This window comes from Hippoglossus hippoglossus, chromosome 24 (genome assembly GCF_009819705.1).
Source record: "Hippoglossus hippoglossus isolate fHipHip1 chromosome 24, fHipHip1.pri, whole genome shotgun sequence".
NCBI classification, from domain to species: Eukaryota; Metazoa; Chordata; class Actinopteri; order Pleuronectiformes; family Pleuronectidae; genus Hippoglossus; species Hippoglossus hippoglossus.
In genome coordinates this window covers 11745070-11772340 of record NC_047174.1, presented here as the reverse complement: position 1 = coordinate 11772340, position 27271 = coordinate 11745070, and the positions used below count along the sequence as shown (strand labels likewise).

Sequence of the window (27271 nt, the reverse complement as noted above, 5' to 3'; positions counted from 1 at the left end):
CCTGTAGTCTGACGTATTAACCTGCCATTGGGGCCCATTTCAGGTGACACTCCTCACCCTTTCCACTCCCGGGTTTTTGAATTTTGATCAAGTATTATACCGTGCTTTCACACAGTCGACTCCGATTTTCACTGTTGTTCGTTGAGTTTTCTTTGAATGGAATTAGCCATTATTTTAGAGGGGCGTCCTTGTCGCTACGATCCTTGCAAATCTTTATTGGCTCCCATCACAGAATAACTAACCCCTTTATGTGCCTGCTCGCAGCCTTAGATCCTCAGGTGGAGCCCTTCTTGCTGCTCCAAATTCGAGGTTGAAAGCGAAAGGTGACCGTGCCTTCGCCATCAGGGCCCCTCGGCTTTTGAACGGCCTACCTGAGGAGATAAGGCTCGCAGAGTCAGTGACTTCTTTTAAATCACTTCTTACAACCCACTTTTATAGACTTGCTTTCATGTGATTCTATTGATTTCTTTTTTTACCCTTTTATTTGACTTGTTCACTTATTTTTTATTGTCATTTTAATGCTTGTTTCCGTTTTCAAGTTTTAATTTACTTTTCTTGCTTTGTTGTCAAAGCACTTTGTAAACGTAAGGTGCTTTATAAATAAAGAGTATTATTTATTATTATTTTTAGCTTGTTAGATTGTGATTGTGAGAAAAAAAAATCACAGCGTTTTATTTTGAAAATCCCAACCGGAGAAGCCACGTGTTTACGCGGTGTTGACTTGACAGCTGGCAGGCGGGAGAGACGCTCCTCTCTCTCCCTCTCCCTCGCTCTCTCTCTCGCTCCCTCTCTCTGTCCATCCCGGTTCCCATTGTCTCCCTCTCTCGCTCCTTGAAGACAAACTAAACTTAGCCCTCGTTTTTCTCCGCTGCCTGTCTCCGCCTGTGCGTCACATCCAGAGACTCAGACCACAGCCTGTCCCCGTGGACACGCTTCTCTGTCTCCGCTTTCTTGTCCAACATTGTAGAGGGATGGACCGGAGGAGAGGCGGCGAATGAACCGAGCGACGGCTGACACAACGGCGGCTGTGTTGTGGAGCTGATGGGGGGAGATCGTCCGGAGGAGGAGGACTTATCACCCCGCTGAGACACAGAGATCAGCTTCCAGGGGCTGTTGACTCAACATCCCAGCAACAATTTGACCCATCGTCTCCCAGAGAGATACTGGATTGCAGCAGCAGGTTTGGAGGTTAAGAAAGAAAAACCCGCCGGTGTGAATGAACAGTAGATGATCATGTCTTCATGACTTCCCAGGAGAGGACAGGATCTGGTTCTTGAAAGGAGGCAGGGGCCACTTTCACTTGTTTTCTCCACCCTGAGACCGATGAGGCTCTTTCAGTCCAAGTGATGCTCAATCGGATTACTGAAGAAGAGATTATATAATCTGGTTAACACGTCCGTCTAATCTCACCGTCTCTGCCTGTTGTTTTCTGTCTTTCGTTAAGTGGCCTCTGTCCAGGACCGTGCCAAGGATGCTACTCATGGAGGTCACCGTCGACCGGACTTTGTAGTCCACTAGGTGATGCCTGGACAAGTGGAGCCTTTGTGGACGTAACCGAGTCACTGTAACCTTTGTTCGATGCCGGAGTCCTTTCCTAATCCAAGGCAGTTCTATTCGAGACCCACATTATCAGAAATCTGAATTAATTAAGTGCTTAGACCAATCAGTGGAAATGCACCACGCCACCTGATTCATCTGGCTGCTAAACCGCCTTCAGTTGCAGAGGCTTGGGAAGGGTTTGCCCACAGAGCCAATCTCTGTAGATTTGCAGCGTGGAACAATTTGTGCACTCGAATCACCCCACCTTCCATCTTTGATCACTGACCCCATGGGTGTTGGAAATCCAGGGGACCACATTTCAGCCTGTTAACCTGTCAAGCGGCTCCTCCGTTTGAATGAAGTAGTAGCATTTTGTTCCCCTGAGCTCCAGCGAGAGTACAGGGGCTGTGCTCTGCTCTGCGCCTCTTGCCTGGGCTGCCGGCCAACCAGACGGCCCTCCGGGGGCTTGGATTTCGAACGTCCTGCTGGAGATTTGGGAGTTACCCAGAGTTTCCTCACCACGTGGGCCACGGGAGAGAAGAAGGAGGCGGACACCATGGGGTGCTGTAGTGGCAGGTGTACCTTGGCCTTCATCTGTGGCATGCAGCTGGTAAGTGTTAAGATTGCTATTGATCCTTCAGGAGGGTAGCTATTCAGGAAAATCGATCAAGAGAAAGAAAAGTTTTTTTTTTAAAGAAATCTTGTAAGAATTCAACAGAAAAAAAACAACAAAGAGACATCTTAACCCCGGTGACTTGACACGAAGGAGGGGGCGGGTGGATGGAGTGGAAAAAATGGATGAGTGAGAGGTCAGATTTCAGAACTTAATAGGCGTGTAAAAAGTCATGATACCAGGTAGGGTCTGCGTTGAGGGATAGATTGACGAATAGGTGAAGTGAACGGATGAATGGCTGTTGGTGGGAGCTCTAAGATAGATGGAGGAGGCATGGAGTGATGAATGGAGACACTGGAGAAAAAAGAGGTATGGTTGGATGGATGGCAGATAGATGTACGGAGCGGGTACATGTGATTTATGGATAGAAATGTATGGATTAAGCGAACAGGAGGAATAGACTTGATATTTACTGATGGTATCAACTGCTGCCATTCTCTCTGTGTGCCTGTCTCCCTTTGTATCTCTCCGTCTCCCTTCACCATCTGTGTCAATGGCAACTGGTGCCAGGCAAGACAACAGGGAGGGAGGGATGGGTCTGTAGGTGCATGTGAGGATGGGCGAGATCGAACGACAATTATTTCACGATTATTCAGTCCTGTAAATTCTCAATAATCGATGGCGAGTCCCTTTTTGCTTTCTCGAAGAAAAGTGACCAAATGTAGGTGATCTTGTGGCAGGTTAGTCATTTTCAAGGACAGATGTAGTTCAGTGGATGTGAGTAACGGAGAACTCTTCATCTGTGTTCAGCAGCCTAAGTAGATATTTGTGGTTAGGCTACGTGGAAAAAAAAACAACCCTAACATATTATGGCCGAATAAAGTTGATATTCAAATATAGACACATCTACTAGCAGTCGCTGAGTTGCTTTCATTTGTCATTTGAAAGCCTCAAGTTTGGTGTTTTGTCCAACGCCATCTCGGTCTTTTGAAATCATAAGTAATCCTATCTGGAGGAGCAGATGCCACGTGCGACCTGCAGCCATTGCACGGTACTAGCCGTCAGTTAGTCACATGATATCCATGCCCCACAGCATACTGTCCTTTATTGTCTATTTTACTCTAAATGGCACCATAATTTAATGAATGAAAATCATGCTGTATTGAATAAAACTTTAAACTAGTGATTAAGACCATAAACTCCGTAGGAAAATGTTTACTGACGTCGTGAATCAAGTGAGAAGTAGAGTAGACGTCAATAGAAACCCTCTGCTGGCCATTCAAGAGAAAGCAGGTTTGACTTTACAGACTCAAAGTCTACATCCATTTTTGCATACACTTTAGGATTTAGAACTCAAGCACCAGTGTTTGCTCTGTTTAACTTTGTTTTTGGTCTCCATCATCTACTAAAAAAAATCCAGCTTTTCAACTGCGAAATTCTCCCTTATGTTCACAGGCTAAATGCGAACTTTGACTTTCCGTCATCGGCTGCTGGGCAGGTAGCGTTCACTGGCTCAGAACGCTGCCTCTGTTGGGTTGGGTTATACATTTGTTCGGGCTTGTCACTATGAGCAACAGCTTTCACATTACATGCAGTAATTTGCCCCATTATTCATATAAATATTTTAGTCAGTGCAGCTTTAATAAACCAAAAATATCTAGGACACACAAGACATTTAGATTAAGATACACGACTACTGCTTGTTTCCCGGCTGTGAAAAGTTGCTTGCTTGCTGTTGCTTCTTCGATCACGGCGAAGCTCTTCTCCTTGAATACCTGTTAACAAATTAGCATTATTGCTGAACATTGACCGAGACCAATAACTGCGACTGTAGAGCAATCAGTCCAGGCAGGATTCTCTGGAGGATGCCCTGGGAAATAAAGGAAATCGCTGCCTCAATTGGAAGAAGAGGAAAGAGGTTTTGTCAGAGAGGGACTACTCATGTCAAAATATATCCTGAATTTCTTCAAACCAAGTGTGCACAGCAACAACGGATGGTGTTTTAGAAAATAGATTGGGACTACACCATGCATGTGCACTGACTATTATTCATGAGAGTGCTTATGCCGTAGCATTCTCAGCTCATGGAGTCATGTACAGTAAGTGTGTGCAAACTTAAGACCTATTGTCATGTTGAATAGGGCACTGTAGCTGACACAATACCCTGTGTGTGTCTGCACGCATGTGTGTTTGCATTCAGTGCAACAGATACATGAAAGGCACCTAATTTGCTGTGAATGACCCTTTCTGTGGAAGTGTACGGTTGAGGAAGGCCCATTGTGCTTTGAAATGGGACATTGCTGCGCACATTATCATAAAAAGTAAAAATGGAACAACGGCTGTTTAAGTCAACATGTCCACATTCCCAATGCCAATGAGATTTTCCACATGTGTGTACAGGCATGAAACACACCATTGTGCTGTAAATGGAGATGCTGGGTTTTTCCATGAGCGAAATAGAGGGAGTGTGTTTGTGTGTCTGTGTTTGTGTGTGTCTGTGCTTGTGAATGAGATGCTGTCATAGTGATAGTCATTGTGTCTAATGTGGTGGAACTAATGCTATGCCATAGTCAACAACATGTTTTGCTCTGCTAACTGTTGTAATAGCTAAGCCAGCTGATACCACCGCTGGCTGAGCCGGAGGTCTAACACTACTGTATTTTACAGTTTGGCCATGCACAGTTAGCTCGGTTATAGCTGAAACCATTTAGACACAGGCCTCCTGATGGTGTCTTCACAAGACGCACAAATTCTGCAGACTGTGAAGATGCAATTTTACAGATATTGTTAAATTGTTTACGCAAGATCTAGGTCTGTCATTGCTGTTATTACTCACAGGAAACCACCCGGCCCCCAGTCGAACAGTCAGACAATTTTCACCACAATTTATAATTCAGCCCTTTTCTCTGCTGGAGACCCCCAGTTGGAGGTGACTGGTTTTGCCACGTGAGCTTCCACATTAATAGTTGACCTCACAGTGTAGAAAACAATGCAGGTCAGTGCGGCGTCTTATGTAGCGGAACTGATATCTAATGTCACTTCTAACAGCAGTTTTTCTCCTGCTTCATTAGCCGAGTTAATTGCAGAGATATCTGATGTCACCATAGCTGAGCAGGGATCAATGATCCAGGTTGGAGAAAAAGTACGTCTACTTCCTAGCTGACGTCACCATGTGCCAAGTCAATTAGTCCCACCAGAGGAAATTATGCTGGGTTGTAATTCAAATTAGATCAAATGTTGTGTATTCCCATGTATGATGTGCATGAGTTCAATTTATTAGTTCACCAGTCAATTTTAAAGACTTGTGTCTGCTTTGCTACAATAGCTATTGGTGTTGGTTATTTACAGGCTTGGATTTACCCCCTTGTTGCTTTAAATATTTAAAAACAATGAATGATTTTTGTCTTCATCGTTAAACAAAATATATGTATTTAAGTCTAATGCTTTACATTGATGTTTAAAGTTTATGAATTTACGTAGTTCATGACAATTTGACTTAGGCCCTATGGATCTGATGCAAGTATCTTTGCTAGTTTCACACTGACGCATTTGTAATTTTCCCGTCCAGTGACCATGTTAAAGAACAAATTCCCTTTCCCATCTGGGAAATCTTCCATTTTAATTGCAATCTGTCAAGGTGCGAGCATACCTGGCTTTTAAAGGCAATAGCAGATGACACTTTGATTGGTTTATTGCATGTTACATCCCAAACGCACTCATGAACAATTATAACCCTGCAGAACCACGAGCTTGGTGTTTTCTGCCATTTAACAAGCAATAGTGAATTTGTACACGCTCTTAATGCATTTCAGCCCATGCACTCAGATTGTAAAAATAGAGACCTCAATGTCAGTATCTCAAAGGACATGTTGACCAAATATTAAAAAAATCATACACGGAAAGAAAATTGTTGACATTGTGAGAAATGCACTTATTTGCTTTCTTGTCAAGAGTTAGATGAGAGGATCAATACCACTCTCGTATCTGTATGCTACTGCAAATACAAAGTTACTGCCAGTTAGCTTAGTGTAGCATGAAAACTGGAAACAAAACCTCTAAAGCTTACATACACAATATGTCTAGTTCGTTTAAAATGACAAGTTGGAGTTTGACAGCCAGTTTAATATTTTTTGGCAATGACATCAGTCTTTTTGTCAATGTGAGGTTACCAGGCAACCAGTGAAAAATTCCAGTAAGTCCCTGTATCTGGCCAAGAAATAGTCCCAAACAGTTGAACCAAAAAGATATGATACAGAAATGAGTGGTATCCATATTGTTGTTTACAGTCAGTCTTGACAACCAAGTCAATAAGGGTGGGTCCCAAAATTTTGAACATTTTCTCAAAAAGTCCTATTTATGAAAAAGGGGATATTGAAGTCAGCATGAGTTGGAAAATAGCAGTGGCAATTTTCTTCAATACTAATTTTACTTCAGTTCAACCTCCAAGGCAGCAACAGTGATATTATGGGGAGAAAGATGAAACACATACCCAGGGTGTCATGTCAAAGTGTGTCATGGTGCGGTGAGCAGAACAGAGGGGGAGGTTATAAAGTTGGAACAGGCACAGAAAAGACGAGAGCATGATGATGGCAGCATGTTAGATGTTGTTTTTACCAACACCTTTGAACACACACACACACACACAGATAGATACACATATGTCACTGGTGACTCACTTGCTGTGGCAATGGTTGTGGTCCTTGTTGCTATATCAGTCCGCACACCCACTGGCTGCTGTCACAAAGATGATGACTAAATAATCCAATGGCGTGATAGGTAACAGGATGGCAACTGGTGTCCTCGCTCCATTGGCTGGTTCAGAGGAGCCTGTGCAGACGGTAGGTGGGTGTTAATGTTGATGCAATGTTAATTATGTTGTTGGTGTGTAAGTTAATTGAATAGATTGGAGCAGAAGTAAAGCCTCATGATTCAATGTGGCGTACAATCATGGTGAGATGATAATCAATTATCCAGTGGAGTAAAAATACAATTTTGGTAATTTTCCAAAAGGACATTTTCAGAAACATCTATCATGAGACAAATTGTTTAAAATACCGATCTTAGTACAAGTGTCGAAGGCAAAGGTTGTTTACATGAAACAAGTTTGACCGAACAGGTTGACCATACAGCAGCCATAGGCTATCTGAGACACAGTGTTTGTCTGTCTGTGGCAGTACGTTCCTGTGACATTTCCACCACTGAGGGACATAATGAATAATTTACCACATGGAGGCTGTGCCATGAATGCAGAAATCGTACCTCTGCATGTGTGCCGTGTGGTACCTGATTGCAAAACAGTGACTGTGCAGACATTGACACCCAGAAGTCAATACCGATCATGATGGCGTTTCGGGGGGGGCAGAATCAATCGATGAAGACATGTTGGATTTTCAAGAAACACAGTTAAAAGTTATTTTGACTCGGAAATAATCCACAACTCGTCAATTTCCAAATCAAAATATGAAATTAAAAACATCCACTGGTGACACTGGTTTAATAATATATGTTGAATCAGTTTCCACTGGCATAAATTCTCCATTATCATTGCTGTTTTGCAAAAAAAATGTCTCCCTCGCTGTCTGATTCTTGCTCAGCCCCCATATCATTTTATTAGCAATGTTCAGTCTCTGTTATTTTTGCAATACGCTTCCATCACTTGCTGTCGTTTTTTCAGAGTTTTGAAGCAAATCCATGTGGGGGTAGTTTCAGTTAAAAGCAAAGGCGGCTCCTGCACTCTGACAGCAAACATAATCTTCAGACCTCCGTCCTCATCAGCTCAACTCTGTGAGATAAAAAGGCTTTGCTATCCTTTATAGAAAATGCCGCGTTCAACGAGGGACACACACAATCTCGGCTCCGCGTCTATAGATTTTCTGTCGCGCTGTCTTTTACGCAGTCTCTAATTTGTCAGTCTCTCTACCCCCAGGTCTCTTTCTTTTTTTATGTATGCCCCCTTTTCTCTGTGTATGTCTTTTTTCGGCCTTTTTCAGTTCTTAATCGGATCCACTTCTTGTTTCTTTATGTTTTTGCTCAGAGGAAATGCAGTCATCACACCTTGGCAACACAGACTTGTTTAGCAATTCATTCAACGTGTTCAATAGAGTCTGTGCACAAAACAAGCTTTCACCTACTGGTCCTGTTCAGGTGGTTCCATTTCGCCAACTTAGTCCAACATCAGACCTGAGACAGATCCGCACAAGCTGCAGTCGTGTTGTCCAGGTTGTTCTTGGTGAATAAGGGGTATTAGACTTAAAAGCCTTTCAACTTTTAACAAAAAGCAATGTAATTTTAAACATTGAGACCTTCATTTCACATAGAATCAGACCAAAGTAGGTGTATGCCTTTGGTGGCGGAAATTTAGGCCGTTGCTTGCTGATTTTTTATCAGTTACGGATAGTAAGCTTAAGCAAACTCCTTCAGGTAACTGTGAATGATAATGGTGGCAGTTCACACCTTCGCTCTTATATTTTTGGATTTGAAAAGACTAAAACAAAAAATTATGCGGCGCACCAAACTTGCTTTAAACTAAAGTTTGAGTTTGGCATAATCAAAAGTGACTGTGTCTGGAAAACCTTTCTAGGCTGTATCACGTTGTCAAAAATTGACTGTTGAAAAGCTGTCAAAAATGAAAACTTCTTACATCTAGAAAGTCGGGAGTTGTGACACATAGTGAGCAAATAATGCTGTACAATGTGAAATCTTGCCGGCAGTACTCATGCTGTTTGTGTTGTAAATGTAATACCATACTTTGTTGTGCTGGAAAAAAAAAATCAATCAGCCTAAGGAAATCCATCATAAAGCTGTCAGCAAACAACGCACACTTCTTCACAACCTGGACTCCTTAAATTCAGTCAATACATTAGGGTTTGGAAAAGACCAACTTTTGAAATGGAAAATATGTGGTAAAGAGTATTTTTTCTGTGCTGGAATGTGTCCAAGGGACGTGCAGAGGACAGTTAGAGCGTCCCAGCCTGGATGTTTGACTGCAGCAGCCTGATGACAAGGTGCATCACAGAACATCTGGAGGTGACAGAGCTTCTCTCCCATGACCCTTCACCAATTGATCTCTGATGGCTCAGATAGAGTAACGGAAGTGTGTGGTTGTCCAGTGTTTGTGCGTCTACTCTTAGCTCCTGGTGTCATATTTAAGTCAATTGGTCGCTTGTGCCACTGAGAGCTGCAGACCCTTCACATGTCTTAGTGTGTGTTCCATTAGCATCTGTTGTTCAATATCTTTTAACGTATAGAGATTTCCTTACATTTGCCTTATCTTAAAGACTTAAACATGTCCCTGCGGTTTCTGTCTATTTAACATAATATCTTTTTTACATGAACATTATTTCAATTTAAATATTTGCCAAGGTCATGAAATTTCAGGAAAACAGGTTTGTCAAGAAAGTCATTTTCAGTGTGGGTTCCTCAGAACAAGGCCTTAAGGATATAATGCATTACTAGACTATGTATTAATATGTTAACTTGATAAGGACAGAGCACATTAATAACGGTAATATAAAAAAAAAAGTAAGAATGCTCAGAGTATAGCAAGAATGCTAATTTACATCCGTTGTCATCAGTTAAGCTAGCAGCTGTAAGAGATTTAATGACTGTTTATCCAATGGCTTCATAAAGCTCACAGCACTAGAGTAAAAGTAAAAGGACCACCCATGTCAGTAGGAGTCATGAATGCCAATACATTTTATCAAGACAATCTGTTACTGCTATATGGCTGAAATTGTGCAATTCTCATTTTGATTGCAATAATTTACTGTACGAGTTACTTTGGAGCCATAAAGGAGCTGTAAACTCAACGAGATAGCAAATAGGTAATTTCTTGGCAGAAGCACAAATACCGCAATGTGAGTGGCAATTCTTGTTGGAGTGCCGGTTCGTATTCTCTGGAGTCTTGTGGTCTTAGCTGCAGCATGAAAAGGAGAGTTTGTGAGATGTGGTTGTGTGATGAATGTCTCTGTTGCGTTCAAAAGTTGAAGAACTCTTAGCACAAGATGGGATCACCAGCACCAGACTCACCACTTTACTAGTATTGTTGAAAGTTTTCTCATAAACTCCAATTTTCCACTCTAGATGTTTTTATTGAAAAAACAACATCAGTTTTTTCTCTCGGTTGAGATTGTGGGATGTGTTGTTAAAGCATTCAGGCTCACAGAGAGGGTGCAAAACCATGATACTGTATCAACTCACACTGTCATTGTGAAAACAGTGTGTGGAAGAGTGGAATCGGTAAAAAATGAAATCTTTTTTATTTGAGTTGGAGAAGCTGACTCAATCTACACTCCTCCACAGCTCAGTGGAGGCTGTAAACCGAAACCCTTACACAGTTGGATTATTTGTTGTGTAGTCTCAGTGATACTGACACACATGGTGTGAAATCACATCCACTGTGCAGACCACTGTTGTGACTCTATGTGGCAGTGGCACGAATCTGGACTGTAGCACACAATGTTATCTAACAGCAAATACGGTTAGTTATCACTAAGTAGTGTGGATGCAGTCTTAGTTCAGGCTTTCATTTAGGGCAGGCTGGACTTTAACTATATTCTTTCAAACCTCAGTTGCTGCAGTTTCTTCCTACGAAGTACAAATCAGTATTGCAGCAGTTTCTGAAAATATTTTTCCCTGCTCCAGTTCATGCAGTGGTGTTCCACTCTGAGGTATCGTTTTTATTACAAACATTCTTCAGATACAGACACCAGCTGCAGAGAGTACTTCAACCAGAGAACAACCAAACCTTTCATTTTCGTATATTACAGAGGTAACGTTTATAAGCTATGACTGATCTAATCCTCCACCAGTGATGTCATTCATTTTACTGTTCGATGTTTTCAATTCCTCTGCTGATAATTGTTTTTAGAAAAGATATAAGGTTTGGTTAAAGATTTGTTTAATGATAAAAAAGGAACATGCACCTTGGGAGTTGTAGTTAACTCACATTATGTTTGCAGTTACAGAAACCTTGTTATCAAAGTTTCCTAGGTTCTTATTTTGAATTGATCATAAACCATAAATGAAGATGGACGATGCATCTACATTTCCCCCCATCTTCCAGAAATCTAGCAAGGATATCCTCGATATGAACGCTGCCATCTTGCGCCATTGATGTTATTTGGAGCCAGATCCTGAAAGAGGAATGGAGCCGCGATATTTAGGTCCTGCCGATAAACGTGCTCGACCAATCTTGAGTCAGTCAGTCGTGGTTTCATGATTTCTTATCAGTGTGATAAGAAAATGACAGAAACCATCTATGAGAAAAATTCATTCAACATGTATTTTCAGTTTTTGGTTTGGTCTATGTCCCGTCCAGTAACGTGGATAAGGTTTATGACCAGGTGTCAAGTGAGATGCTTTGGTCTCACTTTTCGGGGAGCAGTCATGTCTATGCTATTGATGAACTGGGAGAGTTTAATGTTTTCCTACTGCGAGTCATCTCTTATTGTCTAGAAAATGAATGAGACTTTCCAAAAATGAGTAGCAGTTCATTAGTGTTTACCGTCTCCCACGATTCTGCACTTCAGATGCAGCAAGTTCATCTTTATTTTATCTGTAATACAAAAAACAAAGAGGCAGCAAACACATCAATGTATGTGTTTTTCTAAAGAGGAAAAAACAACCAAGCATTGAAGCATTGGAAATAAAAAATGTTTTGAATCCTTCAAAGCCTTTATTTCATGTCATTAATGAGCGTTTTTATAGATGTAAATTTTCAAAGTAATGTTCACGACGTCCCCAAAATCTTCAGATGCTTTCATCTTAAGCTGCAGCTGTGGGGGAGACTGACTTCACTTTTGCAGCCGGTCTTATTCTCGTTGGCTTGTTGCTTCAGAGCAATCTGGTGGCCTATTTCAATCTTCCTGCATCATATTCCCCGAGTCCCGACCCCATCTTTGAAAATCGCCGCCGGCTTCGTATCGACACTCGGCAGCAGCGAGCGAGAGGAAAGTGAGGTGATGACATGCAACAAAGGTCACATCAGGGAGTGTGTGTATGTTCCCGCCGAGCTGCTAAATTGTGCATCAGCGGCGCTGGAAGCCGACCTTGTGCGTGACCACTGCTGATGGATGAGCTGGGATGATGTTTGGCCAAAGACTGCTGCCTCAATATTTACACACAGGCTGACAGGCGGTCTGACAAAAAGGGTGGACAGATAGACATATCGACAGACACCCTCTGTTTTATTTTAATGCACTTTCAGCTGCTGCGGTGCTGACTTCCTGTTCCTTGCTGGCTCCTGTATTGTTATTTACCCCTCAAGGTGAAACACTCCTCTATTGTTCTCAGAGAACTCATATCCTGTTGATGTAGTTGTTGCCGTTGTTGTTTTTGCTGCGAATTCTGATATCCCGCCTGCGCAGACATTTTGATCTTATTACATCAAAGGGGTGCTTGAATTATAATGACGAGCGACTGCAAGGCAATGCCTCGAGCTTCATTACACATAATCACGAGACGGAGAAATGACTGGTGTCAGATGATAACCTGCGATCTGGAGCGAAAACAACTGCGTTTTCTGAATGACACTGATGTTTTGTTGAGCAGGTTTTCGGGGGTGGGGGAAAAGTTGCTCAGCACAGAATGACATAACTGACACTTTAAATTTAGCTGAAAAAGCAAGAGAAGTGAGTAACAGGGTTGTCATGTGGGAGCAGTGATAATATTTTTCATTTCTTTCAATTTCACTTGTCTCGCTTTTTTCGTTACAGAAAGGAATTATATTCAAACAATGGAGTTATGCTCCCATTAAGTTGAATATTCTTGTCCTCATAGACATTCTATAAAGATCATCACATTGTCCACAGTTAGATAAACATGGTCAGAAACTTGTAAATGTCTCTTATGTATTGTTATATTCTATGCATCGTCTTTCTTCTGCTGTTCCACTGTGCCGTCTTCTTTCTCTATCATTGTTGCTTTGTAATTTTTCTTTCTGTGTCTCTCAATCTTTCTCACGGGCTAGCGCTCTCTTTTATTCTCTCTTTCGCTGCTGTGCACAGTCTCTCCCGGGCCATTTGAGTTGGTCAGGGAGCTGTGAAGAGCCGTGAAAACGATGTCTGTGTGTCTTTGCGTCTGAATCCTGTTGGGAGTGCCTTTGTGTCTGTGTGTCTGCGACAGCGAAGGTAGTGGAGCGTGGTAAGTCTTGCTGTAGAAGCCCTTCAACTGGGATGAGGAGCCAAGGGAGGAAGGGAAGAAAGGATGGTCGGATAGATGTTCTCTAAGAGGATAAATGAATGTCTGTGCGTGGATCGATATTGGGATGGAGGGATCGAGAGTTTGGACGAATCAATGGAGAGAAGATGTCTGGGGAAGATGATTTGGGGAAGCAGAGGAGGAACAGAGGATAACGAGAGAGGATGGATCGATGACAGATAGATACTGAAGATGTATGGATGAACAGATGATTAATAGACGAATGGGTCGTTGAACACCGCAAAGTTTTCAGAAATGGGGATGGATGGCTGGCAGTGGTAAGAGCCAATGGGTGAGTCGGGTGTTGGCTTTGTGACAGTGGTGGTTGGACGTAGGATATGTTTGGGTTTGGGTTAAAGTCAAGGGAAATACAAATTGACATGAAAACAGACTTATATATCCCTCCATGCCCTGGCCCCCTCTCCTCCACCGCTATACACCGAAACATACCATTGTCAGATATGAGTCTGCTCACCGTCCACTGTACCAGCCTGAGAATCTAAATTGCCAGGGCCTCCAGTGTGGTCGCCCTCACCCTCTGGAACTCTCCATTCAAAGATCTGCAATGTCCCATTCCTTCTTCTTTTTCTTTTTTTCTTCTTTACCTTTAAAAGTCTTCTCAAAACCCACCTGTTCATAAACCTGTTCATGTCACCACTTGTTTCATTATCCCCAGCGGGTATTTCTACTTTAATTATCTGTCCTTCGTTTGTTTCATTTCTCATTTCCCCTAACTTTGCAAAGTGGCCCTTGAAAGGTGCTATCTAGATGCAAGTCCTAATTATTCTTGTTGTTATTATTAGGGTAAGCATATCCACATGGCTTAAAGGTTGTGCATGCTGCTAACTTTGTCCACTACCCATTTCCACAATGGTGTGCACAAACCCAAACTTCTTTACCACTGTGGCTGTGCAATCACTCTGCCTCGGCAAAGCTTCAAGCCACATCTTTTTTATTTTATCTGATTTTATAGCCTTAATAGATTTACACCGTGGGTTTGAAAATGTTTCATGATGAGATTTTATTTGAAAATGACCTCTTCATATTCAGATTTCTCTCCAGGCAGATGAATAGAGCTCTTGGAAGTATATTGCTGGGTAACAGACTGTAATAAATTGGTGACTAACTTACATTGAAGGGATGGTTTGTTTTCTAATCATATTAATACATTTGGAAAGTGTTGCTTATATTGCTGAAATGACAGTGACGGGGTTTTTTACAGTTGCCAAACTGAATAGAGGTGAAAGAGAGGAGAAACACATCTGGTTGATTAACAAGCTTTACCTCATTTTACCCTCCGCTGTGGAGAGCGGTGCTGATTTTGCAGAGACAGATACGTTAAGTACTTCATCACTGATGGATGGACTGCATCCATATAGTGCTTTTTCCAGTCTTAACGACCACTCAAAGCACTTTTACACTACGAGTCAAATTCACACACACATTCATGCTGTGCCTCTATATATAGTTTTTATCACAGCTGTCAAAGATTCACTGTTTTGCCCAAGGATACTTCGACATGTGGACTGGAGGAGCCAGAAATTGAACCCACTGACCCTTATGATCCAAAGGCCTCTTTCCACTGGCCAAAAACCCCAGTAGCACACTGTAACATCTGGCTTTTGTCTGCAATGGGAATGGATTCAATTGCCCTTTTTTCTTTGTCTTCTTTATTTTGGCAGTTTAGTCTAGCTGTTTCTGTTTTTTTCCAGTTATAGGATGTGCATTGTACTTCTGGGCGTAAATAACCATTAATGTTTGTTTATGTATAGTTTTTTACATCTTGGGAATAATGTGCAATAGTGATTTTGTTTTCTTCATATTATGCAAGACAGAGAGGTAAGAGAGATTCTCAGTTTCCGGCGCATTTGTGATATGTAACTCACCACTGGCAACGGGAAAGGAGTCACACGAAATCTGTACCTGCTAATTCAAAATCAAATTAAACATATACATAAACATTTTACACTAGGAATGGTTTACATTAATACTGACAAACAAGATAACACTCAAAAAAACAATCATAAAATAGTCAAAGTTGATCTTCAGTTTAAGAATTACTGCGTGACTTTGTGCAACGGCCTGATTCTGCCGGTGGGTCACGCCTTAAAAGAGGTTAAGAACCACTGAGCCAGACCACAGGATGTATCCTCTTGATGCCTTCAGCTGTTTATTTATTCACACCACTCTCTCGTCTCCATCGCTCAAAAACTCTCTCCCATCTGATGTGAAGCCTTTCCCTTTGCTTTGATGTGATTGTCTGACAGTCAGAGGCAGTGGATGGAAGCCAGAAAAAGTGACAAAGTTTTGAGAGCGGGCCAAGACCGAGCGTTATTGTCTGAAAAAGTTACTGGCTAGAATGGTGTGCGTGACCTTTATTGATTTTTACCTACTAAAGATTTACCCGCAGTTGGTCAATACGGACTCTTCCTCAGGTTCAGAGGATCGAACGATTCACACAAGGATCAAAGATCTCATTTTGAGCCTCGACTACATCCATCCCCAGGCTGTTGAAGAAACTACACACTCTGATACGTCCTTGTCCTGGGCTTAGTTCTATATTTTAGTATTAAGTGTTATCCATCATATGATTCAGGGAGACCGACCCTTTCTATCTGGTGAAGATGCACCATCCATGCATGTGTGTTATGTTGAAAATTTGCTCTCTTGAGATGCAATTTAACACAATAAAATCCTATTCCTCCTCGTGTTACTTTAAACGTCAAGATGTTTCAGTGTCTTGGTTATCTTTGGCACTTCTTTGGGCTTCAGTGCAGCAGCACAACAGATGGTTTGCATGTAATCCCAAGGTAGTGTAGCAACACCCCCTAATGTTGTATTACCCATCACTCTCTCTTTGTACCTCATACATCTTTTTTTAAAACAATGAATGCTTAAAAAGTCATAATCATGAGTTTACTTTGCAGGATAATTTAAAATCGGATGCTTCTCATGCTTATTACGTCATATTGTGGCTGTAAAGATCATATTAATGGCAGCTGCAGTCAGGGAATTGGACTGCCCTCTAATTTCAATTTGTGTGTGAAGCAGCGGTGAGAAGGAGCATTTAAGTGGAAACATTTTTCTCAGATGGGTTCATTATGGCACAATTACATTCTGCACAGAACCTTCAACTTGCGAATATGGGAGGTTTAATAAGCCTCTGTATCTCAATGATAAAATGCACCTCACAGAGTTTCTCCAGTTCCCACGCTTGCTTCCTATCTATGTCACATGTTTCTGGCCAGAGCGCCTCAAACATCTGGACCAGAGTGAGTTGGAGTTGTCATTATACAAATAAACTTTTCTTAACTAGGCCAAAAACACCCTCAAGTGGGACTAGAATAAATAATGAATGCTGAGACTGTGTGTGTCCAACACATTTTGGTCCGCTGGCACAATAAATGGCCGACTCAACATGTTTACAGGAACATCCACAGAGAGACAAGCTGCATGAAACACATAAAGACTTTCCCTGTGAAAACATGTCCTTTTTTTAACTGTACACTTTTGCCTTGACTCTTCTATGAGGGATCAGAATGTGTGCTCTTCGCCCGGAGCCGGGTCATCATCCCTCCCATTAATGTTTTTCTCCTTGCTCTGTCTGTCGACCACACTGTCCCCTGTGTGTGCAGTGTAATTGCTTGTGTTTCAAGCTATACCAGTAGTTAAGTAGCCAGGTTTAAAGGTTCAGTGTGTAGGATTTAGGGACATCTAGTGGTGAAGTTGTGTGTTGCAGCTGAATACCCCTCACCTCACCCTCCCCTTCCAAACATGACAGAGAACCTGTGGTAGCCTTCAGTTGTCATAAAAACTTCAAAAGGTGTCTAGTTTGTCCAGTCTGGACTACTGTAAAAAAAAATGGTGGCCTCTGTAGAGAGGACCAGCTCCCGATGTAAATATAAAGTATTTAAATATAAATGGCCAATTCCGGGGTAAAGAAAAACAACAATTTATACAATTTAGATGAAACACACTAGTGAAAACATCGCTAGGATTATTTTAATATAAAATTTCACCAAAATCGTACACACTGGACCTTTAAAGTGAATAGTATAGTACAGCGCAATTATTATTCACCTTTTAGAGAGTTAGATGAAAAGATTGATGCCCACATACCTATTACAGGGCTGTCACTTTTTCCAAAAGTCTAGTTCAAATGAATTTGACATGACACAATTCGTTTATGCATGCAGTCAGACAAGGTTGAACATCTGAAGTTGTGCTGCCTCCTCCGCTGCATCACTTGGGTGTAAAGTTTTGCTGTCATCGAAGATTAAGGCAGCTGCATGTTATAAAGTCGACACACGGCCTTACCTTTGTTAGTCTCTTTGCCTTCTACAGTATAAAAACCCAAACACTTCCACACGCCTCTTATCAGATGCTTTGGCGTCCTGAATGTCTGCTCAGGACGGCTTTGCTCGCTAGCGTCCTCCATTTTCGTAGCAAAACATTACTGGCTTATTTTTCGCTGATGGGTCAAGAAGGTGTGCAATAGGTCAAGCTGATAATCAACGGCCTCTGCTAGACGGGACAAACAACTCCAGATGGTCCAATGCGCTGTAGATTTTGAATTCCAACAGCTGCTCTTAAAACTAAGAACTTTCCCCTACGTTCAAATTAATGTTCAAATTGACTAGAAACTGACTAGAACCAATCAACCAACCGATCAACAGATTTGGACTTTCTACTGGTAGAGGCATATTCCCCTCCTCTTCCAGTCTTTATGCTAAGCTAAGCTAATAGAATAAACTAATTGATTTATTTTACTACATTTTTCTGGTTTTCTACATCTAGTTACTTGTACCTATGTTTGTTTCTTCTGACTGACAAATGAAATAGTTGGATCTAAGTGTCAGGGATTAGTTTAAAATGGCAATCACTCATTGTTTTGTTGGATTTAGTTCTAAAAAATCCCCAAAATAGATCTATAAAAATACAAAAATAAAATAATGACACAACAGTGATTTGACAGATGCTTTTTTTGGTGGGTCTTTTTAAAAAAAAAAAATTGCTGTTTCCTGCGGTGGTCTCCTGTCGCTTTGCCAAACGCTACCATTAATATTTTGATCCAAAAATACATGACTTGGGTATTTGTTCTCTGACACGCACACACACAAAAATGAACACACATTGTCATGCAATCCACAATTTATTTTCCAGGCACACTGACATATCCTTGCATGGAGGAAGCTTTAAGGACTAGAGACTCAAGAGTTCAACATTATACATTCATGTTAACCTGTAATCAGTTTCCCTCCACCACTCATCCTCCTCTCCTCTCCTCTCCTCTCCGTATGAATTGATTCAGTCTTATTACCTTACACACCTGCTCTCTGGTTTGGCTCCACTCTTTTCTCCCTCTTTTACATAGACAAACACACACACACACACACACACACACACACACACACACACACACACACATACTACCACCTTCTATTTTCTTCCCCTGCTCCCTCTGTCACACTCACACAAATACAAACACACACACACAGACACAGTAATCAGATCTGGCAATCTCTTGTATTTTTGAATACGGCAGCTAAAGTGAGATACAGATACAGTCTCAGCTTTCAGCTCTGCTCGGTATCAGCATATCATCCAAACTGCAGTCACGTCAAACCAAAATAGAAGCACAGAATGTTTTGGAATGTGGGAGAGACGGTGGTAGCATCAGGGTTTTTTTTCTGTTTGTGTGTGTGTGGGTGTGTCCACACATTGTCTTATGTATAGAACAACACTGTGCTCCATGCCATTAACAGTGACAGACTTGGAGCTTTAACTCCCACAGCGCCACCTGTTTAAAAACTGGCACATCCATGGCATCGTGGAGAAACGCTCAAGGCAAAAATACCATAAATGACGATGTGCTGTATATGAATATACACTGATCAACCACTACATTAAAGCAAGATACTGGTGTTGACCATAGACTGTATATATTGATGGATAACGTGTCTCTACTTCCTCCTGTTCAAAATTCAATCGTGATGATTCACCCATTTTTATAGCAAAAAACATTTTGAAATGATTACCCTAAAACGACAGAAACCATCTTTGATGTCCACTTTGACTCTTTCGTTTTGTGCATAACCCAACCACTAACATGGAGGAGTCTGGGTTTATGACCTACCAATTACGATGATTTGGCTTTACTTTTGGGGAGCTGTCATGTCGTCCATCTTCTGAAGACTTTTGCTGGTGACAGTGTAATTCTACGTTCCAACCTTGCCGCTGAGACGACAAAGTTGATGACAGGGATGATGACATGATGTCATTGAGGTGCAAGTGGGAGAGTTATTTTGTGCGTCCACCTCAATTATTGCCAAATGTCAGCTTTCATAAGAAGACCTGCAGAGACTCAGGTCGCCGTCAGACCGCTAGAATTCAGGAGAAAACCATTTGAAACGTCTCAAATTATAGCATTTGAAATTAAAAACACAAATACCTTCGCTCATCCTGGTATTTCTTGGGGACATAAGGGCAGCAACTAATCAGTGGCTCAGACGGCAATGCCTGGATTTTTTTTTTTTCACCTTTTCAAATGTGCTGGAGCTTTATTAAACTCCCCTCTTACTCTCAGCAATGTTTAATTTTCATCTTGGTTGTGCTGTTGCATCGTAATAACTGTCTGCCTACTCTGCAGATACATGGGCGATACAAGACCACAGTGTGTGTGTGTGTGTGTGTGTGTGTGTGTGTGTGTGTGTGTATCACTGCCTGTTTTTATTGACTTATCAGTGAAGTTGATTACATTAGCAGCAGCAGTTTGCGGTGTGACATTTGAAATCCATCCTATACTGACACAAACTGTGCAGTTGAATCCATATCGCAGCGGGAGCAGTCGTAATGACACTGCATGACAGAGGCAGCCGATCTAAAAACTTTCAAATGAAAAGACAGAATCTGAACAAACATTAACACAAAGCGGGTCTTTCCTCTGAATCCGACCTAATCATTCACTGAGTCTGACGAAAGCAAGCCAATATCATTTTGCAATCTGTAGGCCGTTTGCAGCGCGGGCGACATGATGGATTGAAATAAAGGGAGACGATGTGTAATGCTGACACTGTCAGCTGTCCGAATCCCCAGAAAGGATTTTATGATTGATGGCAGGCAGTAGCATTTAGAAGTCTCACACCTCTGCACTGCACTCTCAGCACTCACTGTGATTACATCTGAGAGTGATTGTGCATGTGTGTGTGTGTCAGAGCGAGTGTGTACGAGAGACGTAGGAACAAGAGGAATCGAGCAACAGTGTTTGTGTGTGTGAGTCTGAAAGTGAGGGGTTGATTATGGTGGTGAGCGTGTGTGTAAAGGTGATGGTGCAGTCTGTCCATGTGTGTGTGTGTGTTGCTGTGGAAACCTGAGTGCTATAGTGATGATGGAGGGAGGAGCAAGTCAGGGACTGAGGGAAAAGAAGCGCGCGAATCCGAAGAAGAAATGGAAGGTGTGGGAGATGGATGGATGGTTAAATAAAGCTGCAGCAGATGGTGAAAGAGAGACAAGGTGGTGTGAAGGGGAGGAAGATAGAACAAATGGGATAAGGACAGAAGTGTACGGGGAGGAAGGAAAGAGAGGGAAGGAGTAATGTTGGAGCAGAGATGGGTCACAGAGGGAGGTGGAATGAATGTACAGGAAGGAGTGAAGGACACATTAAGGAGTGGCAGAAGGGAGTAAGAAGTTGAGATTGAGAAAGGGAGGGGAGGAGATGGGATATGTGCTCATGGGTGGGAAGCGTCAGAGCTGCCTTTACTGCCACTGGTGTAGTTAACCTCCTGTTTTGTCACACAAAAAGTGAGTGAATGACATTTCTGCTGAAATGAGAAAACCACATTTTTAGATGTGGGGGGTTTTTCAGTTTTGGTAATGGTTTATTATTATCTGCATATGTGCCACCAAAACAAATTACAAACCACTGTAGAGACATACATATGATTTATGATATGACAAGTAGAGCATGACCAATTTGTTATTGGTCATGTGCATATTTGCTGATATGCGCTGATACGACAACTTTTATTTTACAGAATAAACAATGCAGAAAAGATACACATTTAGGTTTATATTGTACGGAAAAAATGTTTATTCAAGTGCAATATATGAATTCTTTTGTGTATTTATTTATATTTAAGTTTATTGTTAAGCTGTTAAGTATCAAGCCTCTGCCAATATATCTGTATCTGAATTTTTTTACTCCCTTAGTTTAGCTCTAGTGCAAATGCTCTGGATAAGATTTGATTTTTGAGGCTCTAAAACAACTTAGTTTGGTTCAGGATTTCATAGTGTGGGGTAAAATAAGTCCATTTAGAGCTAGTGTTGCCATGGTTACAGCAATAAATTCAAAGTTGAGATTATGGAATAACAAAAAAAAACATGTTAGTTTGAAACAACAAACACTGGTCTCTTGTGCTATGTTTTGGTGACCCATTTATTCACACCACCGTATAGCTGCTAAAGTGCGGTAAAGAATTCGCCCACTCGCAACTTCAATACTTGAAACTATAACTCTTTTGTTTTAAACAATGTCTTTACAAAAGACTTTGTGAATGCCCTAGTATTGTATCTAAGGGCTCAACCTGCCAACAGATTCCGTTGTTAATGCCCAATGGCCTGGCGCAGGCGCCTGGCGGGCGAACCACCACCTGCATCTCATCCAACTCCTGTTTCTCACAGTGTTCTCCGTCTCTCTCTACTGTCGGGATCTAACAAAAGCAAGATAAATCACAATATGTCTCAACCAAAAAGTTCCTTGTATGTAACATCTCTAATGACTAATGAGTTTTATTTGAAGTCCAAAATACACCTTTTCTTGAACTTCATTAATGTGAGACTGTTGAGCATATTTAACAATAAAGGGTCCACATTCTGTTTTTATAAAGTTACACTCACTTTGTTGTTTTGTGTCATTACAGATGTTTCCTTGAAAAATTATGGAATAATTACTGACTTTAAACTCTCAAGCTCACAACGTTTGTTAGATTCTCTTTTTGTATTATAAAAAAATGCAAATTTTAACCCTCAAAGTGATTGTGTATGTGCATTAATTCCTCAGATACTTTGCGTGTGTGTGTGTGTGTGTGTGTGTGTGTGTGTGTGTGTGTGTGTGTGTGTGTGTGTGTGTGTGTGTGTGTGTGTGTGTGTGTGTGGGTGGGTTCGTCCCCGACTGTGGTTTCAGATAGAGGGTATGTGACAGGGAAAACACAAGGCTAATGAAGGCCGTTGTGTGTGTGTGTGTGTGTGTGTGTGTGTGTGTGTGTGTGTGTGTGTGTGTGTGTGTGTGTGTGTGTGTGTGTGTGTGTGTGTGTGTGTGTGTGTGTGTGTGCGTGTGTGTGTGTGTGGTATGGTTTTCAGCAGAGTCAAGAGGACACAGCAGGATAGGTGAGATGCCACTTAACTAGTGTGTGTGTGTGTGTGTGTGTGTGTGTGTGTGTGTGTGGGTGTGTGTGTGTGTGAGCGGGTAAGTGAGTGTCGTCCCGGGTCCCAGCGCCATCTGCGTTCAAACCAAGGGACAAAACCCTTCTGCAGCTCTGTTCTGATAAACGAGTTATTGATGATGTACATTGCAGTTATGGGTGTGCTGCTATTTTTTTCCCCTGTTTGTAACTGAGCAAACACAGAGCAGACAACCAGGCAAAAACCACTCAAGGTCTGGAAACACCAGAAAGGGATGCGGCGAAATTAATCTGCACCCATTGAAATATTTGTTTCTCCAAGTTTGTTGACACAGTGACAAGATTTGTGGCATCTAGAACTAGGAATAGCTCTTTTGTCATAGTGGTGTTCATGCAGTTTATACTCTTGTATACAGTGCTGCATCCTGCTGCATAAGTTGAAATGAGCAAATGTAAAATATTTGGCTGTAGCATTGACTGACTGGGTTCAGGAAAGATCCACAGGTTCACTTCGTTCCAATGAGAGATAATCCATGCTGGATCAGTGGAAAACATTTCAGCTGCTTCAAAGCGTTATTGGTTAAAACTAACTAATGAACTAATTAAACTGGGTGGTTTGTGTGTCTCTGTACGCCATTGTAAGTACTTGTCATAGTTTGTGAGAGAGAATTGTACTTTTGTACATCAGGGTGAACTTTCATTCATGTCATATCAGTAAAAATGTTCTACATTTGAACCATGACCTTCAGTATTTGGATCACAATGTAAATATCTAAACTCTGTGAGATTAACTTGTCCACAGCTGTCTTATTCCAGTGTGTTAATCAACACTTTAAATATCAGTTAGGATTCAGTGGATCATATTCAGTGTCACTACCATATTGTAGGGCGGCTGTGGCTCAGGAAGAACAGGGTCGTCCACTAATTGAAAGGTTAGTGGTTCGATCCCAGGCTCCCTCATTCTGCATGCCGAAGAGTTATTAGGAAAGATACCTAACCCCAAATTGCCCCTGATGGCTCTACCGTCAGTGTTTGAGTGATATGTGACAGAGAACGATGCACTGTATGAATGTGTGTGTGTGTGTGAATAGCAAAACTGTGCTATGAAGCATTTTGCTTATCAAGATATAATATAAAAAATACATCTGCTAATAAAAATGCAGAGCCCCCCCAAAAAACGTATAAAGACATTAATAATAAATACATTTTGAACTAAAGAAGAATTATAACTATTGTGAATGTTTCCGCATTCAAATTAAGTTATTTTTCTTGTAAATATCTCATACCATTCCCCATTTTTAAGGAAATACACATTTATCTAAAAGCTAAGAAAAAAACAACAACATTGCATCCTCACCATTCTCAATGCGCTCCGAAATCTGTCATCGTGAAAGGTCCGAGGTCTTTAGCAGCTCCACTTCTTGTTGGTGCTCCAGAAGCAACACATTTGCATATTGGGGAGAAAAACATTGCACAATTTTCTTTCCTCTTTTATTTTATATCAGTGTGTCAGGGCTCAGGCAGGATTCATTTCACTACTTTTTCAGCTTCCAATTTTCAGGAGATGAAATGAGATCTTTTTGAAACTTTTCTCAAAAGTCGAGCCCCAGATTCTGCACCCTTAAATTAAATATTCATACCGAACTGACTTTGCTGAAGTTTGCGTTGCTGTGCAGTTTTTCTCTATCATTACTGATGTGGGAAACATTTAACATTAAGAACCAGTGGCCCAGTGCTGGCACACAATCCACAGCTCAACACGACACGTGCCCATTACGGGAAAGTGATTTGTGTATATTGTATGTAATTTATGTACCTAAATATTCATGCAGCAATCAGGCTAAAGATTGTCCTTCCGACTCCTTGTAATGGCTGCAAGCTGGTGTGAGTTTATATCGGCTGTGATTGTTTTATTTTAATTAGATAGTGGAAGGGAAAAAACGAGCACAACAAACAGTCTAATGGAGGACTTAAAGATTTCCACTGAGCTTATTACAAGCCTCAGATGCATGTTCCACCCATACGCATGACATTTCCTTGATAAACATCCTGAGTGGTATTACACATTAGTGATTTAGCCTCGTTATGATCGGCTATAGAGGAAACCGAGCAGTTAGCGGGCGCAGTGATCTGTGCGATGGCAGAGATAGCAGTGAGAGTGGAAACAAAGACTGGTGCCAAAGTCCCCTCAAAAAGCAGAGAATTTAATCATGATAACCGCATTAATTTTAAATCGGTAAAGTTTAATATCACATCACTCCCATATTGTTCTTATCCCCAAAGGCCACCAAGCGGAAGTGCTGTCATGCCATTAACTTAATGAAAAACAAACACAGACACACACACACACACACATACACAAATGCTGACGTATACACTTTGTCATTTCAGTTTTTTCTCTGTTTCTTAGAGGGGGAAAAAAAGGAGAAGAGAATTTGTAAGAGCTTTTGTTTGGTGCAGGCGGACGATGCTGAAGCTGAGATTTTTGTCTTTGCAATATCTGTAAGTAGTGTGAGAGTCGGAGTGGCACGTTGGCTTTGGAAGGATGAACACGGGCACAGATGCTGAAACACACACACACACACACACACACACACACACACACACGCACACACACTTGATGGATTGAATTGGCTGTTAAATCTCATTACATTTGGAGGACCACACAAGCAGCTCTGGCATCATGTGCATGAAGCCACATACTCTCACACACACATAAATTAATTTATTCAGTCAACTGAGAGAAAAGTAACAATATTAACAATTGATAGTAATTTATTTGGAAAAAGGTCACACCTGTTCTCTTTGTACTGGCGTCTTTCCATTGTATATTTTTGTAAATGAAATTGAATACTTTAGTGTTTTGAACTGTTGGTTAGACAAATCAAGCAACATAAAGACGTCACCTTGAGCTGTGGAACAGTTGTGTTTGGCTGTTGTTCAAGCATTTTATTACCTAAATGACATTCAGTAAATCAAATCACTAACCAACAGTAAAAAAGTTATTGGTCAATTACATTTTTTTATTAGCGCTTTCATTTTATTTTGTCATGACCAAGTGGCAACCCACTGTGACACAACCCAGCATTTGGCATATTGTCCAGAGCCATCTTGGGTTTTTGAAACAACAGGTAAGCATATTTGGAGGGGCATGGGGGTGGAGCCTCACTGAAAGCTCGAGGACACTGCTCACCTTCACCTAATGGACCACACTAGCTGTTAATCACACGATATCCTAATCCAATGCATACTGTACTCATAATTTATAAAATGAACATCATGCTGTATTGATAAGAACTTGAACCTAGCGATTGCGACCATAAACTCTGTGAAGAAGTGAGATGCCGGGTCATTTTATCTGACACTACTAAAGAAAAATACTTATTTTTGCCAACAAGTGAAGTCGCCCTTTGAGAGACTACAGATTTCAGGCATTTCCGCATTGGCTTCACTTTCCAGACCTGGAGGCCACATCCATTTTGTATACAGTCTTTAGTCATGGCTCAGTAAGCACCCAGCCTTACTCGGTCCTACAAGTACTATAAATCAGTTTCTGTGAATATATGCTTGCAACCATGTACAAAATAAATCAGAGGTAAATTAAGGATTTGCAGACATAATGGGTTGAGCTCCGGGTGACCCACTTTGGCCCATGCCCTGGAAACCAGGCCAAATGTGTCAAGGAAGCAGAGATCAGGCGGGTTGAGCTCAGCACTGAACTGAGGACATGTTTGGCCTTATTGGAAAGGGCTGTTTGTTTGGTGGTGTAGTAGCAGGTAGCCTGCCGATGGGAAAGATGCAGAGGCTTCCAGATTTACGCCCTCATTATTGACTTAAGTGCAATTTGTTCGTGGGTGTTTTGTACAGTAAACACACAGACGGGCCTTTCTGTCCACATGCACGGGGAGCAAGTGCTGGCTGCATGTACTCCACTATCAGCAATGTGGTCTCAGTGATAGCACCCAGAGTAATATTATGGAAATATGGCCACATTTTCTGCTTCACAACAGTTGGCAGGAGGAAATAAAGTGCCCGGCGCCCATTGATGCTATGAGCAGTGCAGGCACAATGGAGCTCATTTAAATGAGGTGACAAAGTTGGCTGGCAGTTTATTGTCAGCACCACAGGTTCTTTTCATGTCTCCCATTCAGCCCGGGACACAAAGTTAATTTAAGCTTGGCCCGGGAATCAGACACAATAACTCCATTGTCTTCCGACTCACTGAAGGAGATGAAACGTTTTTTGGGAAAGCAGCTTGTGTTGTTTCCAGGCTGCAGTCGGTCCTCACCCAACAAACCTCCATGTGAGACGCACCCGTACATGTTTTCAAAGTAATCCCAACGAAACGCTCACATTATTCACCACACAACTCACTTTCATTCTGCTCTTGTACATAGACGCAGCAGCACACACCACAACCACCAATGATGTGCTTGATTTCATTTGGCTCCCATGAGGTTGTTAAGGGAGAGGGAGAGGCCAGTGTCTACTTACCATTTTCTGTGTGTGTGTATGTGTGTGT

The 27271-nt window shown here is 41.6% G+C and overlaps 1 protein-coding gene across 1 annotated transcript in view; it reads left to right on the top strand.

The window, feature by feature from the left end:
- The first annotated feature begins 755 nt into the window (after positions 1–755).
- nkain2 (sodium/potassium transporting ATPase interacting 2) overlaps positions 756–27271 on the top strand; it is a 79414-nt gene continuing 52898 nt past the window's right edge. Inside the window, exon 1 of the mRNA XM_034580940.1 lies at positions 756–2149. Coding sequence (XP_034436831.1) covers positions 2096–2149 — 54 coding nt within the window. The 5' untranslated portion in view covers positions 756–2095. The remainder of the gene's footprint in view (positions 2150–27271) is intronic.